This window comes from Microtus pennsylvanicus, chromosome 7 (genome assembly GCF_037038515.1).
Source record: "Microtus pennsylvanicus isolate mMicPen1 chromosome 7, mMicPen1.hap1, whole genome shotgun sequence".
In the NCBI taxonomy this organism is placed as follows: Eukaryota; Metazoa; Chordata; class Mammalia; order Rodentia; family Cricetidae; genus Microtus; species Microtus pennsylvanicus.
In genome coordinates this window covers 27,847,636-27,868,325 of record NC_134585.1, presented here as the reverse complement: position 1 = coordinate 27,868,325, position 20,690 = coordinate 27,847,636, and the positions used below count along the sequence as shown (strand labels likewise).

Here is a 20,690-nt window from a genome sequence, read left to right as displayed (position 1 = left end):
TGTTGGTGACTCGTTCATCTCTTTTTTATGTGAAGTCTTTCTGATTTTCTTCCTTTAGAGACATAACTGTACTGAATATGGAATATTAGTCCTTTTTGGTCTTCTAGCTCTTTGCCTTAGCCTCCAGTGCAGATGGGGTCACAGGTCTGTGCCACCAGGATCCACTCAGCTTACGCCTCATCTGTCCTAGGTCTTCACTTCATTCTTTTTAAATACCTCTAAACGTGTGTGTGTGTGTGTGTGTGTGTGTGTGTGTGTGTGTGTGTGTGTGTGCAGAGGCACACACGTGTGCACATGTGCACAGACACACGCATGCGCACATGCATGCTAGTGGGCATGCACACATAGAAGTCAGAAGACATCTTAGAGTAATTGGTTCTCTGCTTGCACCATGTGGGTCCCGGGGCTCAAACTCGAGTCATCAGACTTGGTGGCAAGCGCTTTACTCATTCTCAGGTCTTCTCTTCACTCTTTGAATAACTTTTATTTTGAATTTGTTATAAATATTTTAAGTCTCTTTCTACATGTGGCCTATGTTTCCCTATTCTCAATTCTTAAAAATGATTGATTATAACATACAAAACATTCACTTCAGAATCGTTTTGGGGGAAAAATGAAGACTGTATACAAGTGCACACCAGGTTTGAAGTTACAGTGTTATTTATAGACCAGTTATCTGTATGGACAGAGTAACTTGTACCTAGTTGCTTTTCTGATAAATGTCTGGAATAGCAGCAATGGATTCTTTCCCTTTTCACTGGCTTCTCTTTGCTCCAACTCCTAAGGCTACCCACCAATTCTTCATCACTTAATTTTCTTAGCGTATCTTTATGAGCAGTGTCTCTTCTGCCCTCTGAGGCTTCGTGGTTCCTTCGAGTACTTTCTCAGTATTATGTACTCATTATTAGCAGCTGCGGGTGTGACACCAAAGCTTCAGGCTATCCCCACAAAATGTCCATGAATGATTTTGAAAATATGCGACTCTTGCTAGAATCATCTGCAGCTAAGTGTATTTAACAGTGCTCCTTTAGAATAGCAGAAGTTCTGCTTTCTGCTCTCAACTTTATTGTAGTTTTTATAGGATAAATCAGATTTTAGTATTGAGAGAAGTAACAATGAAGTTTAGATTTGTAGAGATTATGGCACTTGTACTATACTACTACTTGGTTTATTGAAAGACGGAAGCTTTTAGATTGAGTTATCATAAAACACCTGCCCTATGAAGTGGTAAAAACAGTAAGGAAAATGAAGATACACACCAAGTTGATGACAGAACCAAGAAGGAGCACTGATAGCCCAGAATTGGAGGACACCGGGGAATTGTCCAGTGATGTGAGAAAGTTAATTTGTATTGATAAACCTGTTGTCCAGTACGTGGGTCTGATGATCTTGAGCTTTTCCATACTAGACACTTAGCACTGACAGACTAGAAAGCGGGACTGTTAACTAAGGCTAAAGAATTCAAATAATGGCCGGGCGGTGGTGGCGCACGCCTTTAATCCCAGCACTCGGGAGGCAGAGGCAGGCGGATCTCTGTGAGTTCGAGGCCAGCCTGGTCTACAAGAGCTAGTTCCAGGACAGGAACCAAAAGCTACAGAGAAACCCTGTCTCGAAAAATCAAAAAAAAAAAAAAAAGAATTCAAATAATGTATCATGCTTTAGTAGTAGAAAAGACTGTTTTCTATGCTGGTGACTACCGAATAGTAATAGAATTAATTATACATGGTAAAGTGAATGATTGAGAAAAAAATAAAGTTTCAAGAGTAGAAGTTATATCAGTTAAATTTCCTGATTTGAAATCAATAGAACTGTATCGCTGTTGGATTAAAGAATCAAATTTGAAATTACTCATTATTTGGAAGTATTTGACATCTCCCATCAAGTCCTGTGGAATATATTCATGTCATGCAGACACAAACACATGTCATTAGTAATTGAGAAAGACAAAGTAAAAGAAAAATGAAATTGATGAACATAATGGCAAATTTAAAAGAGTGACTGCAATACAGAATCACCTTTGAGAAGGCCGGTGAAGTCAGTCAGAGAATAATATTATACATATCTTATTATTATTATTATTACTACTACTACTACTTTGTGGGGGTTGAATGGAACCTTGGGTTGCCTCCTGTATGCCAGGCATCAAGTGCGTTTTACCATGAAGCTGTGTTTGCAGCCCAATATTAACACTTTCAAATGGAGGCATTCGGAGGCATCCAGAAGCTACTGTGAGGGCACAGATAGCTATGCTGTTATGGTCTGAATATGACAACAAATGAATGAATTAATAAAATGTATGCCCTGGCAGTGCTGAAGCATGCACGGGCAGCCCATGTATGGCGGTTCTGTTGAACTTGTCCATATTGGGTTTCATGGTCTAAGTTGATGAGGGCAACTGACCAGGTCTCTTCCTCAAGAGGGAACCAGAACTCATTACAGATGGTTGTGAGCCACCATGTGGTTGCTGGGAATTGAACTCAGGACTTCTGGAAGAGCAGGCAGTGCTCTTAAATGCTGAGCCATCTTTCCAGCCCATATAAGACAGTAACTTGATGCTAATTTGAGAACTCTTCCAAATGATAATAGTAGCGTTTGTTGAACTTCAGATTTGGCAGACATAATTCTAAGTGCTGCATGTTTTATTTCAAAACTTTCACAACAACTTTTAAAAGCACAATTATTTTTCTCATATTTAATTTCCAAGGATACCCAGACAGGAAGTGTCTGGGCATGCAGTTTGGCCCAGGTCGTGATGACTTATGGTACAAATGTGTGACCACCACACTCTCAGACACAAAGCTTAAAGAGTAATTTAATTGTCCCAGTTACCTCAATCAGGAAAATTCTGGGTAGACTAAAAGCCAGGCAGGCCACTGGTCATCAGGCTTACTGAAAAAGTACTTGCAAACTCATAATTACTAAATTTGAGTTACATAAAAAGTAAGTAAAGCCCACCCCTGGGAGAACAGAGTCTCACTGTACAGCCTTAGCTAATCTGTAGCTTGCTATGTAGACCAGGCTAGCCTCAAACTTAGAGACGCACTCGCCTCTGCCTCCTGAGTGCTCAAATATAGCGTTTAAGACAGTACCAGAAAGCGTTTTTCTCAGAATTTTAAGTGTGGCTTAACATTAATCAGTTTATTAATGTAATTTTTTTATTCAAGGAGAAAACATTTACATAGAGAAAACAATTAACAAAATGGAGTCTTTTACTTTTGGTAAAAAGTTTGAACTAGAAATGTAAAGAAGCTTTCTTTTTTGAGTAGGACTTTTCATGAGCAAACAGAAACATCGAATCTTTAAATGTGTCATTAAATCCCATTGCATTCAGAAATAGCATACACCAATTATCAGCAGTTATTTGGAAGCCTTAACTATTATAATTTTAAAAGAAACACATAGGGCCGGGTGTGTATGCAGCTCAGTAGCAGAGTGCTTGCCTAGCAGGTGTGAGGTTCCATCCCCAGCACCACATACACAGAAATCATATAAGGAGTATAGGTCAAAACCATATAATTAGGGAAATTGCCACACATAGGACCTTGTGGCAAATTCAAGACCATGAGAAACAAAGCCATGAATGTTGATCAGTGATGGCACACATCTAGCATGTGCAAGGCCCTGGACCCAATCCTCAGCATTGTCAAATAAGCCACGAGGACACCAGGGAATTCAGTACTATTCATAGATGATGGTTTCCTGCTAAAAGAAACTGATAAGATGCAAATGAAAAACTATAGTTGAACATTACTGAAAAGTTATTATTTGAGTGTCTGATTTCACAACATTAAAACTAAATTCTAGAATTTTTAAATCATGTCTTTTATAAAAGTTCTTATGCCACAAAAGAGTTAAAGGGTGAAATGTGAAATCATGTGAAAATATTTGAGGATCCTGCCACCTAGAGATATATATCATAGTGGCCAAAACCACACAAGGAAAAATCACTTTAGAGTGTGTGTGATACTGATCTTACAATAGCCCATAAATTGACACCTTTCTCTTTGGGGAGTCACAAACCATCTTAAAAATTTGCTGAGTCCAACTATATTAATACATGTTTACATATGCATGTAGATGTTGTGTGTGTGTTTAAAATCCATTTTAAAAAATATCGACAGACAGATGTATCCAAATGATATAATTTGGGTTGAGACACTAACAACATTATATCTCAAATTTCAGAGCCAAACCTGGTGTCTCACCTCTATAATCCCAGAACTCAGAAGGTTGAGCACAAAGATTGTCAGGAGTTTAAGGTCATCCTAGACTACAGAAAGTGGCCTTATATCAACTTTGACCCTCTACCCCTTAAAACAAAATAAAAGGCAGTTCACTCTAGAACAGTAGACAGATAATACAGCTAGCAATATTTTATGAGTATGAGGTTGCCTGTATTTATGTATGTGTACCACATTCATGCAGTACCCATGGAGGCCAGAAGAGGGCATCAGATCCCTTAAAACTAGAGTTAGAGACCGTTAAGAGCTGTCATGTGGGTGCTAGGAACCAAATCCTTGTCTTATGTAAGATGAGTAAATGTCCTTAACCACTAAGCTATCTCTAGCCCCGGCTACCAAAATGACAGTCACAAAAAGAAACAGAAAAGACAAAAACTAGTAAATTGTTTTCAAAATAAAAGCTTTTCTTTGAGAAAAAGAAACCAGAAAATCTGAACTATAAGGGCTTTGTTTCTAAAATTTCTCTTACAAATTAACCAAAAGGAAGGGAGGGAGGGAGGGAGGGAGGGAGGAAGGGAGGAAGGGAGGGAGGGAGGGAGGGAGGGAGGAAGGAAGGAAGGAAGGAAGGAAGGAAGGAAGGAAGGAAGGAAGAAAAAGAGCCCAGTGGAAAAATAACCAAAGAATATCATGCAGCTTGTACATGAAAAAAAATGTAACCAGTAAACATTTAAAAATATCCAAGATCAGAAATAATGCCCTATAAAAACGATAACAAGAAGCTATTATATTTTTCTGCTTAGGGGTTAGGAAGTATAAAGTGTTAGGAAACAATTATTAGGAATAATTTAACTATTATAAATCTTCTGAACAAGCTGTCATATCATCATACAGGTGGTAATAATATTGTGTTACCTCATAATGTTGGGCTGGAAAAACAACTAAAAAATGCTGTAATCTGTAGTGTAACTACAATATAGAATGCTATGTATGTTTATAATAAAGCCGTGAAAGTGTGTGATGGTGGATGCAGGAGGATGTCAAGGTCAGGGCCAGCCTGCATTATCTGGTGAGCTGTAGGCCTCACTGCACAATGAGACCCTGCTTAGTACCAAAACGAGTGGAGCCAGCAGGAGGCTCGACACCTAAAGGCTCTTGCCACCAAGTCTGGCATGCTGGTTCAGTTGTAGGACCCACGTAGAGGAAGCAGAGAATGGGTACCCACAATTTGTTCTCTGACCTCTATGCTACACCGTGATGCCTCCCAAATAAGTAATTGTATGTGATTTTTGTAAAAGCAAATACAAAGTACAATGACAAATAACAAGGCAAATGCTGTTCTTTCCTGCTAGTGTACCGGTGTGAATGAATGCACAAGAGTTTAGAACTGTTAACTTTCACCTTGCCTCTGGCAAAGAAATCCTTTCTCTTAATCTTTGGAGTAGTATGTTACTTGTGTATTGAAATCCGTGACTGGGCACTAAGCGGGCAGGGCCTGTATCAACTGCAACAAACCCTGCTTAGAATTATATAAACATGGACAAGATTTTCATAGAAAATCAAGCTAAAGACCTTAAGTGAAAACTTGGCTGGCAAAAGCGAAGGAAAGAAAGAAAAATAACCCAAAGTTTCTCCTTACCTTTTCCCTCCCCATACTGGAGAGTGAGCCAAGCCAAGCATTGTGTCAGTCTAGCACAGCTGGCTGCTTGCTGGCTGCCTGGACTGGTTTTTGAATTGCAGGTCTATCCTGTTGGACCCAGTTCTAATTGCTAAGTGTTCATGGTTAGTAGGTATCTAGGGAAGTTTTTATTAAGTTTAAAGATATTAAGAAGTGATGAGGTTTTTATAATGAGGGTGGCTCACTCACTGTGGGAGCAGAGGGCTCTGATGGATGAACGGGTGACGGTGGTGCAGGACAGAAAAACAAGTATGCAGAGCAGCAAATGTCGGCGTAGTCGAGGCCAGGGTTTATGAATTTGAAGCTTTTCAAGTTTTGTACCTTTAAGAGCAGAGTGCACCTTAAAATTAATTATTAATTATGTTCTGATGCATGCTATGGAATGACAAGCTTTGCAGTGTATCAATGTACATAATGGCTCATCTTAAAATAAATGACACTGTAGATTTAATTAATCAGGTATGTTTATGAAAGAATATATGTGTGTACATATACCTTATGAAGTCTAGATTTATAAGCACAAATGCACACAGAGCTGTGATTCAAGGTTCTACCCAGACTTAACAGTGGTCTTAGCATAACCAGGATGCTTGTTTGGATGTTTATTGTTTTCTGTTACTTTCTGACTAAGTACTTGAACAGCGCCATGATAATCCATTGCATAGTGCAGGTTCAAGTACTAGGTAATGTGGAAGCCATGGAGCTTCTGGAAATGTCTTTGGAAAGTATTGAAATCATCTGGAATCATTGGCTAGTAAGAGCATTGCTTTTCTAGTCCTACAATGATGACACACACCTTAATCCCATTACTCAGGAGGCAGAGGCAGGTGTTTGAGGCAGTCTGGTCTACAGAGTGAGTTCCAGGATAGCCAGGGCTACAAAACACATGGCTTCCCCTTTCAGTCTAAACTCAGCTAAGACTTTTTCAACACTCATCCAATGCTGTTTCTCTATTTTAAGTGTATTCCCAGGCTGGTACTAATTATCCTCAGAGAAGAGAAACATCCTGCATTTAAAGGTGTTTCAACAGAAAAATGTTTACTGTTTAAAAATCGACAAATAGAGGCTTCTGCTTCACATGCACAAATTCATTGGATACCCGAATAGGAAAGTGATTAGAATTCCAGAAGAAAACAGAACAGTAAGTTTAGCCCAAATCCGTGTGGAGATGGAGGTTGCTTCAGAAGAGTAAATGGAGCCTGTTCTTAAAGTGCCTTGTGGCCCTCCAAAGACCCACAGCACACAGCGGTTGTACAGTGTATCTGCAGTGAGAACATATCATAAGGGCCCAGGCAAGCAGGCTAAACTATCTGAAGACGTTTCTTGATGGGCTCAGTACTGAAAACCAGGCTTCTCACACTGCTGAGAAGTACCAGATCCACCATGTGAGACAATCTATAAACTTTTGTAAAGGACACTATAAATTAAAGCTGTAGGAAGTAGCAGGCAGGAAAACATAGTTTATACTATGTGGTAAACCTACGAATGTGATTTTCCCTTGTTTTTCCCTTGAGACAAAGCTTTCCTATGCAATCTAGGCTAGCCTCAAAACTCTTGTTCCTCCTTTCTGTGCTCCAAGGTGCTAGGATTGCACATGGGCACCACCACTCCCACCTAAGAATGGGGTCTTTAACAGGGGGCCACTACAAATGGTTTACAAGTAGCTCAGCAGAATATAGGCAGAAGAGTTGGAGTTTGTGTCTCGGTTTGTTCGGTGGTTAAGTGGGTAACTGCGTATTTGAAAAGGTGTTCCTGAGCGCCCATCTGTTTGCGACTGCTTTGAACTCTCAGGTAGATTATGAAGTGGCTGGAATGAATGATGTGGCAAGCAGGCTCTCGGCACAGATGTGTGGGTTGCGCGGGGCCTCCTCCGAATCTCTTCATATGCTCACTGAATACTGACTGTTAGGATTTACTTGAAAACTGGGACCTGAACATTTTTGTTCTAACAAAGTAATGTGGATTATCTTATGAGATTTTATTTAAGACAAATGAAATAGATCTTCACAGAGGAATATTATATTAAATACAGACAAAGTTTTATGCTAATTGATATGAAACTAAATATCCTAAGCATTTACATATTCAACATGCTAAATACATGAATTTTAAATGTGAATACTTTTGATATTTTAGATACTTTTGATATGCTAATCTGAATCACAGATGTATCCCATACTGAGTGAGGTTAAACTCATAGTTTGGTTAATCTCTGTAAATGTTTTTGTTTTCATTTAGCAATCCAATGGGGAGAAGATGGCCGTCCATTTAATTTTCTCTTCTACACTGGCAAGCAGTCATACTATTCATTAATGCATGTAAGTATCTTCATTTATAAGCTATAAAAGTATTCTAGAGGCTTCTCTTAGCAGCAGACTATCTCAGCTGTGGACAGAGGAGAGCTTGTTGAGGCCGGACTGATGAAAGACCCCTGTGCTGTCTGCTGCTGCATCAGAGTCTTTATTCAGAAAATGCTCTTGCTCGCAAGCTCAAGTTCTAGCGATTCCTGTGTGCAGTTTGAAGGTGGATAAGGAGGGCCAGGCACTGCGTGCTGTCGGATTGTGAGGCCATATATTCCCCTCCAGACCGCTGTTCATTTTGCTTGTTATCATATTAAAGTTCAGCCTTGCATTGGTGAATGCAGTGGGTGAGGGAGAATCCAGATCAGGCAGAGAGGTCCTACTGTGCTTTGACTTTGGAGGATGCTAGGAAGTTTTTGTTTTGCTGCCTTCAAAGAAAGCTGTTTGATAGTGTGTGCATGTGAGGGCAGTCCCCAAAACTGCTGTGAGAACAACAAGTTGGATGCCAGGATCCATTTTGAAAGACAGAACCCATTTTATTTTTAGAACATGGTGTCAAGTTCTGTTTTATCCATAATGTGATTTTTAAAGCTATAGAAATATTTATCGGGCTTCCCCTCCACAGTCAGAGGCTGGAGTGGCTGCACGCATTCCTCTGCCTTTAGACATATCTGCTGTTTATTTGTGCTTCACAAACCCAAAGGACAAAATCCCCACTTGTCAGCTACATTTATTTCTTAGGGAAAAAAAGAAAACCTTCTTTTCGTTTTTTGTTGACCTTGGGCAAATGAGCTTCTTGCCCTGGCAGAAATGAAATGAATGACAACTGCAGAGTGTGTCTTTGCTGAGTAATGGGGCTGTGCTCCAGCTTCCACGGAGGCTCCCGTGCACAGCCTGCGGCTGCCCGAGGACCCCTGCTGCTCATTTAAATAGGTATGTCAAATCTGCCTCCAAACGCCGCTGGTTTGATCTGTGGTAATATTTGTGAAGGTTCCATATGGACTTGAGCCCCCTGCAGTGCTAAGAAATAATGTACAACGCTTCATGGTGCAGACGCAAATTTCCCCTGAAAAGGGATGCAGTGCTGCGCTTTAGCTGTCGGAGGGGGATGATGGAGCTGACGCGCTAGGCCTGTCAACTTGTTACACGGATGGGTTGCACGCAGCGAAGCTGTGGAAAATCTGTGCCTTTTAACTTTTCTACTTAATCACGGTTGTAGCATTGCCTTTAGACTGTATGCTACATTAATTCTCTTCCTGCCTTCTGCCTTCATCCCAAGTTTCACGGAAAAAAGTAAAGCGGGCAGGTCTTACAGAGGAGCCTTATCAAACAGCTGTCATCTGACAAGCCATTTGCATTTGTTTTGGCTGAAATGGAGCAACCCAAGGGCAAGATACTTTGTTGCATTCCATCATAATGAAGAAATTACACATTGTGTAAGAGGCCTGCCTTTACTTTTAGTTTGCTTGTGTGCTTTAAAAGGTCTTGCTCCCGAAACTGATGTGTTAGAATTTTACCATGCTCTGACTGAAATGTCAAATTATATTTGACTAATAAATGCTCTTTCCCTGGATCGGGCTGGGTTTGTTGCACATAGAAGAGTACATTACATTTCAGTGAACTCGGGAAATCCCCCATGTTTGCCAGTCGCATCAGCATCGCTTAGGGCGAATGCCATTAATTACAGCTGCAGCCACACCCACGTCACCTCGTAGAGCAGACAGATCACTGGCTCCTGAGGTGCTCGGACTCTGAAGTCGCAGATAAGTGTTTGCTGCTCAGCCTGCAGAAGCACTTTCATGCTGTAGTGAGCACTGCACATACAGTCTAACGGTGAGACTTAGACCAGTTTGCAGGCTTCCTCTCCTTTGTTCTGCCCTATCATCCGATAATGGGGACGCCTTCCCTCTGTCCCCGGGCAGCATGGAGAGCAGCCCTTGTAGACTGGCAGACCACAAAGCCTTAGGAATAAGCTTTGTTGCTACCATTTGCTTTGGTCGATATAATTTTCTCTCAGGATGACAGGGAAAAGACACTCAGCCAAGCAGTGTTTCCCATATCTGTGACCAGCTATAATTGTAGAAGGCAGGGCAGTCCATGGTCAGGCTTTTTGACAAGGAAACAGATCTCATGCCTGTGTGCAGCTGTGGGAGGAGACCTTTCTGAGCTCCATTAACCTTTCTTATTGTCTGTAATCGTGCCGAGTCTTTTTAGAATGGGTGGCTGTTTGCATAGTAAGTATACATACCGGTAAGTTTATAACTAGTCAAAGATGGCCCTGAGGCACTCTCCAGTTAAGAACAGCATATAAAAAGCTAGGCATCCTGATACACACCTTTTTAATCTCAACCCTCAGAAGGCAGAGGCAGGTGGATCTCTGAATTTGAGACCAGCCCAGTCTACATAGTAAATTCTGGGCCAGCCAGGGCTACATAGAAAGACCCTGCCTTTTTTTTTTTTTAAGTCAGTATATAGCTAGGCATGATACATACTTGCAACCTCAGCAGTTGCAATGCAGGGGCAAGAGGATTGCTGCAGGTTCAAAGCCAGCTTGATCTGCATAGTGAATCCCAGGCCAGCAGAGAAATTTAGCAAGTCTGTCTTTGTGGGAGAATGACAATGAAAAGAAATGCGTAGCTTCTTTGTCCCCATCAGGAAGTGAGACTGGATGGGGAAATGTACATGAAGGAGGTCTTGCTGGTCTGTGGTTCATTTGTAGGTCAGCTGGGCCCCAATTTTACTGTGGACATAGTGACTCCTATGTCTTCATAGGGTAACTCTGTAAAAGCCCAGTTAGTAGGATGTACATCTATAATGAAGAGATGTAAAACCATCCTGACACCACAGCTTAAACAATAGGAAATGCTTTCAAGAAGTAAGAGTCTTCCTGGGTTTTGTAGAGTGGCATTGAACAGCTGAAAGGGCCTAGCTAGGTGCTTGACAGCATGGCCTGAACCTGCCCTCTAGATTGGGGGTTTCCATTCTGTCAGAAGCCATTTCAGCAGTAGGCCTTGTAGACTCCACCAGCATGAGCAGCTGCAGCCTCAGTTTCAAGAACAGAGTAAGGAAAGAGAGAGAATCAAATAAATTTCCTGAAAACACTAAGCAAAGCTAGAGGACAAAGAAGAAGTTTAAGCATGTTCTGTGTGTCTGTTTGAAAAACAGAGTTGGGGTGTGGCTCTGTGGCAGACACCTACCCAGCGAGTGTGAGTCTAGACTCCATCCCGAGCACTGCAGAATCGAAAACGCCAGAGAGCAGATATGCAAGCTGGGACTGCCTAGTGAAACCCTGTATCTATGACTCAGGGAGATGACCAGGGGCTAGAGCAGGGGTGTAGGCTACTGTGGCCTGTGGCCTTAGCTCCGCTTTCCCAGAGCAGTGTCAGCCTGCCCAGGATGATTGTCCTGGGGCAGATGTGGTAGTGGATGGGCCGTGTTTGTGGAATTCACTACCTAGAAGTGGGTTGAAAATTGTTAGTTTTGTTTACCTATACTCTTTTAAAAGTTACCTATGATAACTTAAAAAGAAGATGTTTATTTGACACAGTTTCGGGAATTTCAGTCAATGTTAAATTGGCCCCTGTTCTTTTGGACATGTGCAAATGTTCATCTTGCAATAGGGGAGTGAAAAACAAAGGAGACCAGGGACCATGGTTCCTTTCAGAGTCATGCTTCCCATGACCAGAAGTTGTTTTATGGGTCCCAGCTTCCTATAGGTGCCTCCTCTCAGCTGCATTACCTCAGACATGGAGCCTTTACACATGGGTTGTGAGGTGGAGGCAACATTATCCAGACTGCAGCAAAAGTCATTTGCACCTTACTACGGGAGGTAGTTATCTGACTCACATGGAGACCTGCCTTGGTTAGGGTTTCTAGTGCCGTGAAGAGACACCATGACTATAGTAACTCTTATGAAGGAAAAAATTGAATTGGGACTGGCTTACAGTTTAAGAGGTTTAGTCCATTATTGTCATGATGAGAAGCACGGCACCAGGCAGGCACACATGGTGCTGTCCCATGCTGGGACAGGCCACGCAAATAGTGAAATAGTGTACTGTCCCTGCCAGCGTTATTCAGACACACGTCTCCAAAGCAGGAAGGTAAAGCTTTGGTTTCAGGCCTGCTATACCTCATACACTCAGAACTCAAGAGACTTTACGTAAGCTTATTCCAGACTTTTAGGAGAGGCTGGCTACACAACTCTGAAAACAAAAATGGAAATTTAATATCATGTAGAAAGTTCACTTACATTTGCAACTCATTTTATAGTAAATAATAGAGTATTTTCAAAATGCTTCTTCAGATTGAAGGAACTGTATGGTCACTGACATTTACAAATATATAGGTGTACACACACACACACTAAAAACGTGAGAAATGAAGGACTAAATAGCTCATTATATAGTTACACTGTTGGGTTAAGAAAAAAGTCCAAAGTAAAACAAACCATTCTGATCTCTGGAAGTTTTACATGAAGTTTTACGTGACCTGCTGTGACAAAGCAGGCTTTTCCTGACAACTGAGTAACCCCAGTTCTTCCACTAAGGACTGCAGCCTCTAAAGAGTGCCTCCTTGATGAGGCCAATATAAGCTTTAAGCCAGGGGCCTGGGACAGAGTATCATGGCATTTGCACTTGGCTTTTGTGTTTCTAGATGTTCCTTGTGACCTTGTGGTAAATGTTTAAAGCTCTTGGATATACTATTGTCTTTAAAGGTGGAATTAAAATAACTGTTACGTGAGTAACTGTTTAAAGTCTGTGGAGTTACTGTTTTTAAAAAGTCCTTACTTTGCTGAGGTATATTTATATATGTGTTGATTTAAGACTTCTTGGCAGCAGGAATTAATTCAGCAGTCTAGAGATAGCTTTAGTATATAGTTTCTTCATATAAGAATAATTACTATTGTATACTTTATATACCCAAAGTATACAATTAGGAAAATAATGTTTTAAAAATAGAATTCAACTTGCTGCCTTTGTTAATTTGATGAGATTACTTATTTTGTAGTGGTGCAGATATTGTAATGTATGGCTTTAATTCAAGAAGTAAAATTCTGTGGGATGTGAGTCCAAAGCACTCTGGTGTCCTTGCTGCTGGCAGTTAGCTTCCTGGAGTGGCTCATATGACCTGAAGTGAAAACTCTTGCCATTTTATGTCAAATGGCATTCTTGATAGGGAGACCATTCACAGAGGGGTGACAGGGGTCTGCAGTAGAAACATGCCCCTTGCAACTTGAGGTGCATCGAATTACATTGGCGTAATTCACGTGATTTTGTTTACACCAGTGGCCAAAACACTCAAGGTGGTTATTACTTAAGACGTTGATTCTCTGTGATTCTGTAACAAATTATGAACTGTCTAAAATGGCAATTACTATTGCTTCCTTACTATTTTGTACACCAAATGCAATTGACTTTTCCTATGCTGCCCCTCCAATGAACTATTATTTATTTACCCTTCCTAAAATTTGAATTTCCACATGATTAGTATAACTCAAACAAATTTGGGAAGGATACTGTGATTCATACTGTTTAGGCTCCAAGAAGGGCTTTTGGTTTCAAATTTTCTGTTCTCAACCTGAGCATCTGGTCTTTTCAAATTAAGGCACCTTCTAAATTTGACTCATACATTATGGAAATCTGATGGCACAAGGGGTGGATAGGCTTGCTTTGATTTTATGAAATATTAATCATAGCTGTGATTAATGATTCAGCATTTCACATCTGGGTTATTCCTGTCATATTTGAAATTACACTATTAAGTACAGTATATAAGCTTAGTGTAGGTGGGGTCATTCTAATTCTCTAGTGTCCCTTAAAAATTAAGTGGAAGTGTAACAATATACCAGAAGCTACCCGTGATAATCTGTGACGTTGACAGTTCCTGACATATTTTATACCCTCAAGGATTTTTCTATGCAAATTGGGACACATCTCTTCAGGGAACTAAAGCTATAGAATTTACTTCCCAGAGAACTGCTGCTTTTAGCTAACCACAGCACAGACCTTGAAGAGTCATTTCTTAACACAAACAGAATGCATGGAGGTGGAGCACCAGCACAGTGGTTTCTTACACTAGCAGAGAGAATACACGGGAGTGGAACACAGCACAGTGGTTTCTTACACTAGCAGAGAGAATGCATGGGAGTGGAACACAGCACAGTGGTTTCTTACACTAGCAGAGAGAATACACGGGAGTGGAACACAGCACAGTGGTTTCTTACACTAGCAGAGAGAATACACGGGAGTGGAACACAGCACAGTGGTTTCTTACACTAGCAGAGAGAATACACGGGAGTGGAACACAGCACAGTGGTTTCTTACACTAGCAGAGAGAATGCATGGGAGTGGAACACAGCACAGTGGTTTCTTACACTAGCAGAGAGAATACACGGGAGTGGAACACAGCACAGTGGTTTCTTACACTAGCAGAGAGAATACACGGGAGTGGAACACAGCACAGTGGTTTCTTACACTAGCAGAGAGAATACACGGGAGTGGAACACAGCACAGTGGTTTCTTACACTAGCAGAGAGAATACACGGGAGTGGAACACAGCACAGTGGTTTCTTACACTAGCAGAGAGAATGCATGGGAGTGGAACACAGCACAGTGGTTTCTTACACTAGCAGAGAGAATACACGGGAGTGGAACACAGCACAGTGGTTTCTTACACTAGCAGAGAGAATACACGGGAGTGGAACACAGCACAGTGGTTTCTTACACTAGCAGAGAGAATACACGGGAGTGGAACACAGCACAGTGGTTTCTTACACTAGCAGAGAGAATACACGGGAGTGGAACACAGCACAGTGGTTTCTTACACTAGCAGAGAGAATACACGGGAGTGGAACACAGCACAGTGGTTTCTTACACTAGCAGAGAGAATACACGGGAGTGGAACACAGCACAGTGGTTTCTTACACTAGCAGAGAGAATGCATGGGAGTGGAACACAGCACAGTGGTTTCTTACACTAGCAGAGAGAATACACGGGAGTGGAACACAGCACAGTGGTTTCTTACACTAGCAGAGAGAATACACGGGAGTGGAACACAGCACAGTGGTTTCTTACACTAGCAGAGAGAATGCATGGGAGTGGAACACAGCACAGTGGTTTCTTACACTAGCAGAGAGAATACACGGGAGTGGAACACAGCACAGTGGTTTCTTACACTAATCTGATTCTTTAAAGCGCCTTTAGCCACTGCTATAGGCCAAGCACTGTGTTAAGTTTTTGGCACACATTTTCTTTTTGAGAGTATAGTTCAGCATAGAGACTCCCTGCATGCTCAGCTCTGGATTCATGGTCTAGAACCTCCTGCTGAAGAAGTCTAGGGAGCAGCGGGTTGCTCAGTTTCACCCAGTCCAGACACTTATCATTGGTGAGCGGAACTCACTGCTTGACATTTGATGCACACTTGTCATACTTTCCTTCACATTTCTTTACTGAAATCGTGGGTAATTATAGGTATAAACAACACCAGGAGGAAATGGTGTAGTGAGAGAATATTCCTAGAAAAATACAGACTTAACGTGAAAATTAGGCTGTGGAGGAGTATATAAGTTGGGGTGAAGGCACTAGCTGGGTTCAATTCCTCGGACCCATGTAGAAATGGGAGGGGGAGAGCAGACCCTACGGAGGCATCCCCCAGCCTCCACAAAGGCACCCATATACAGACCATGCACATGCAATAATAAATAGAATTTAGGAAAGGAATTAACTGAAAGCTGCTGGAAAGCCATTGGAAATGGTTAATTTACCAGCCTGAACTTTGACTTGAGACACATCCAAGAGGAAGGTGTGTTCTGACCGAGTTGGTGTTCTTATAAGTTACATATCCCTGTCTGTGTTTGAAAGCCACGCCTCTGGCCACTGCAGTCTTAAGTACAAGAGCTAGCTGACTCATTCTTTTCCTGGAGCACCAGCTCAGGCAGCGCCACTTGCACACTGACACGCTGTGTCCGTCCACTCGCTACAGGTGAGGAAGGCTCCTTTCCTGGAAGGCTTGACCAGTGTGCTGAAAACATTGTCATTGCTACCCCATGGAGTTTTCCCCTAATGTGCGTTAGCTGCTGAGAAGCCCTAGTGGCAGAGCATTTGCTTATCAACAGTGAAAATCAGATTTTAGATTGTAAGATTCAATGTTAGGTCAGTAGTTTCTAAGCTCGAGGTGCCTTAAGTTCACTGGGTCTAAGTGTAATTTACTACATAATTTAGGATTCTTTTCCTTAGGGTAAATTTGTGTCCTATTTGTGCAACTGTAAGGAAAAGACATGGTCAACTGTGAGGAGAAGACATGGTCAACTGTAGGGAGAAAACACATTACAGAGTTTTGTTGGTTTAACCATCCTCACAGGTGTGAAATTTTAAGTTGTTATAAACTTTTTAAGCCAGTTAGAGTGTTGTAAAGTCACATTGAAATTACCGCCCCTTGGTTTAGCTGAGAACATTTTATTAAGACACATTTTCCTACTCTGAAGCTAGATTGAGGAGGGAGCACTTAGAATAAGGGCTGCTCAGGAAAACGATAAAATATATTATCAGGAATACTGTACCATCTCTCATTCCAGCTGTGTATTTTCTTTGCTTTAGGAAGTGTATGGAAAGGTCCTCCAGCTAGAAGCGCGCAGAGGTCCACTTTCAGAGAAAACTGAGTCCAAGTAAGTTCTTGTCGTCCATTGCTGGCATGTTGCCTAAGATTTGGACAGTATTTCAACAGTAGTCACTAAAGTTAAGTTTCTAAATGGTGATTTTTATTTAAGAGGAAACATACTGAGCTTATTTTTATGTGATCTAATTCCAAACTTAGGGGTTAAGTGGTATTTAATCACTGTTTTGGATTGTGATGGTCTCAGTGTTTTATGCGCAAGCTGCATGCTAACTCATCATTTGCGAATTTCAGTGGTTTGTGTTTCTGTTTGGCCGATCGATCGTTCCATCAACCTGTGCATCAGCTTTCTACAGGCCTCATGCATTTCTTCTTGCACAAGACATCTTATTCAGCTTGTTCAACCTGTGACTGTGGCTTTGGTTTTTTCTGGGGACTTTATTACTGCTTCAGTTGGTTGATAGGAGAACACTGGACCCTTTATGTCTTCCTAGCAAACTACACAGGCACAATCATAAGCTTTAAGGCATCTGGTAGCCTTTAAATGAATTTGAGAGTGACACACTTAACTCTCCTAACAAAAGGTTTGCTCACACTGTATTTCTAAAGGAGATTGGGGGAATCGAGTGTTTCTCCAAAGTGGTGTACGAGTACTCCTGAATAACATGAAAATTTGTCTCCACATCATGAATTGCTACTGTATGTAGGATCTTTTGTGATATAACTCTAATTGCATGCTTAATTAAAAATATATGTGATATTTTAACAGAGACCTGATTGGCAGCAGATGGCTGATTAAGGAGGAACTAGAAGAAATGTTAGTGGAAAAACTGTCAGATCAAGATGTGAGTAATTAATCTTTTTAATTTAAGGGGACCTGTGTCATGAGAATGCAGACAATTGCTGTATTAAGATCCTAATAGTGATGCTCCTCAGAGCCAGGTGTTCCCCAGACACTTAGCCTTGTTCTCATCCAGCCCTTGTTGATTTCTGCAGTCAGGAAAGTGACACATCTAGTCTCCAGATCCTCCTTTCCTCTTAGAAGTGCCCTCGTGGCTTCTGCCAGTTGTTTTAGGGAGTACAGCAGATGTCGCTTTTTGTTCTCTTCAGTAAGGCCAACAGTTAATCTCATGGGCTAATGATGAATGCAGGGAGCCATCAAGTAGAAGAGGATACAGCGCACCTTCATGCACTGTGTAACTTCCTCACGTGCCGGTCTGTGTGGGCAGTGGTTTTACCTTTGGAGCTTAAGTTAGCTGTGTCACAGACACTTAAAAAATGCTCTAACCTGCATTTCCCAGACCTGACAGACCCTTGAAGAGTCACCCAGGAATTTAAGATTAACAACCTCCCTCTGTGAACCTGCGTCCTGTAAAGTTCATGACCCCATTTTAGGTCTGAATTGCATTTATTGTGTTGAGTGTTTTAATAGAGCCCAGCATTATCAGGGAAGTTGGATATATACATATTTAGATGTAGAGTCAAGGTTTATACTCCCCGATCCCACTGTGACAATGGCTAGTAATGCTGGTGCCTTGCCACCGTGGGATTTAAGCTGTGCCCCTTGCTTGTTCTGATTTAATACCAGAGAAGTTAGTAGCTTGGGAAAGTTGCAGTTTGCTTAGACAAGGTGTCCGGAATTTGGATGGTGGCCTATCTGGAGGTGAGTGCTAGGGTCTTAGCTGCTGGGTCCTGCTGTGTGTGAACTGAATTGGAAAGATCTCTGTTTCTTCAGTGAATGCGTCGTTTCTTTTTCTTCCTCTTTGCCAGCCGCCACTTTGATTTTTGTAAAATTCAGGCAGTTTTGTCCGTTTTTCCATTTGGGGAATACTCCAAGGACTTTAGTGCCAGTATATAACTATAAAAACAAAACAGCGTAGGTGGTCATCAGAACGCCTGGTGTTAAGAGGAGTCCTGGACACTATGTCTGTGACCATAAAGCTGAGGGTAGTGGGACTGGTGTTCAGCTTCCTAACCCATAGCCTAGCTCATTAACAAAGCTGTGCTATGCACAGTGAAGGAACTGTGAAAATATCGAGTCCAAGGCACAGCTGTGTAGCTGGCCTAGCAGCATGGAGCATGGGTGTGTGAGTTCTCCGACTTAGACCACACATGCCTGCCTTTTCTCCTTGTCTCCCAGGAAGCTGCGTCTGAACCATTGTTCTAATACTAACTGGACTCCTGAGATCCTTAAATGTTTCACATTATCCTGGAAGGATGTTCACTGGAAAGGCAATGCGGCAAAGTTGGGTGTGACTTTTAGGGCTGGCAGGAACAACTAAGTCATCAAAAACTGGGCTCAACGATCCATATTAACGAAGGCTCTTAAGTATAGTTGTTTCCTTCTCCACAGACACTCTAGAGTGATTATTCGGGCTTCTAATTTTAAGGGGTTAATACCAAGTTGTTTACTTTCTAATCACATGTTCAAGAACTATTAAAAAAAATGCACAGAGTAGCAAGGATAATTTATTTCAAGAGGTTGCCCTTTAAGTCAAGTATCTCTTGAATTTTTAAATAGCTTGATTGTTCGGTTTTAAAGGAAATCATAAACATTAAAGTAACACAGCTTGAACAGCCAAAAATATATTTGCCAAATGTATTATGAAATATAACTTAAGGGGAACATTTTCTTGAAATCAGACTCTTTTGCTATTTATATCTGACTGGAAATTATTTCTAATGTTCCTTTTGATGCAGTTCTATTGACAGAATAGAAGTTGCACTTTTGAAGATCATCTAAATATTTTTGAAAACAAATTTAAATATCAATTTCATAATCATAATGCAGAAAAATTGATTTTTTGAATGATAAATCCCTTTGTTTTTTTTTTGAGAGGGAAGCATAAGCTCTGAAGATCCACGGAGAAAGCAATGCATCTGCATGCTGTTTTAAAAGCAGCATGAGGATGCAGAAGTGTCATCCTGTCAAAATTCATCAGGAAGGCAAAATGGGAAAGATCAAGTATATAAAAATAGCAAAACTTTAGCAAATGCAATTACACTTGCTTCTTCTAATGAATCCTATTGTCTGCAGTATGTACAGTTCATCCGGCTGCTGGAAAAGTTATTGACGTTGCCGTATGGTCCTGCCGAGGAGGAACTCGTGCAGAGGTTCCGCAAAAGTGTAACTGTTCAATCAAAGAAGCAGGTGATTGAGCCCGTGCAGTATGACGAGCGAGGAATGGCCTTCAGCACCAGCGAAGGTAATGACATTCCACAGAGAGACTTAAGTCCACTCAAGACCCAAAAACCGATTCTTCTTATGCTATTGCTCTCCAGGACCTATTGGTTTTGTTGGGGTTTATTTATTTATTTTTTATTTATTTATGTATTTATTGCCAATGTTACATTGGGTTTCCTAATCTTAAGACTCTATTGGAGTTTTTTGTTTGTTTGGTTGGTTGGTTGATTTTTGATTTTTTCTTTTAAAGCAAAAAAACATAAAAGCCTAAATCTATACTGTTACAAGAGAAAGTGTGGACCCACAGCCATGCAATCATTAAACTATTTCATGTTTTCAACCGGTAGAATCAACAAAATATTTGTGAAAGGAGTTCTCAGAAACTCCAGATGCTCAGGGTGTGTGTTTCAGATGTAATCATGTGATGTGAAAACTTGAGGCCTCAACTTGAGTTTTCCTGGATTCTGAGTGAGGACATTAGACATGATCCCTCTTTCAAAAACTGACCTGTGAAGTATATAGTTCTTAAAACTTTAAGCTCAGTCTTTTAATGCGTCACTGTGAAGTGCCACCTTTCCTAAGGACTCCTTGCATTTCTTTTCAGTTGTGTTTCACTCTAATGTTTACATATTCTGAAAAATTTCTGTTGATTTGGTTTTTATTAATTATAAAAAATGTGAGTTGGTTGCTGTTTCTGTTGCAAAACAAATGAGTGTGAAGGTCTTGGTTCTTGAAACAAA

At 41.1% G+C, this 20,690-nt stretch overlaps 1 protein-coding gene across 1 annotated transcript in view; it reads left to right on the top strand.

Annotated features, from left to right (window-relative positions):
• The window catches only part of Mrps9 (mitochondrial ribosomal protein S9), a 49,442-nt gene that overhangs the window by 23,758 nt on the left and 4,994 nt on the right, over positions 1 to 20,690 (top strand). The window contains exons 5-8 of the mRNA XM_075980276.1: positions 8,095 to 8,174; positions 16,751 to 16,818; positions 17,536 to 17,611; positions 19,804 to 19,972. Of these exons, the coding sequence (XP_075836391.1) occupies positions 8,095 to 8,174; positions 16,751 to 16,818; positions 17,536 to 17,611; positions 19,804 to 19,972 (393 nt within the window). The remainder of the gene's footprint in view (positions 1 to 8,094; positions 8,175 to 16,750; positions 16,819 to 17,535; positions 17,612 to 19,803; positions 19,973 to 20,690) is intronic.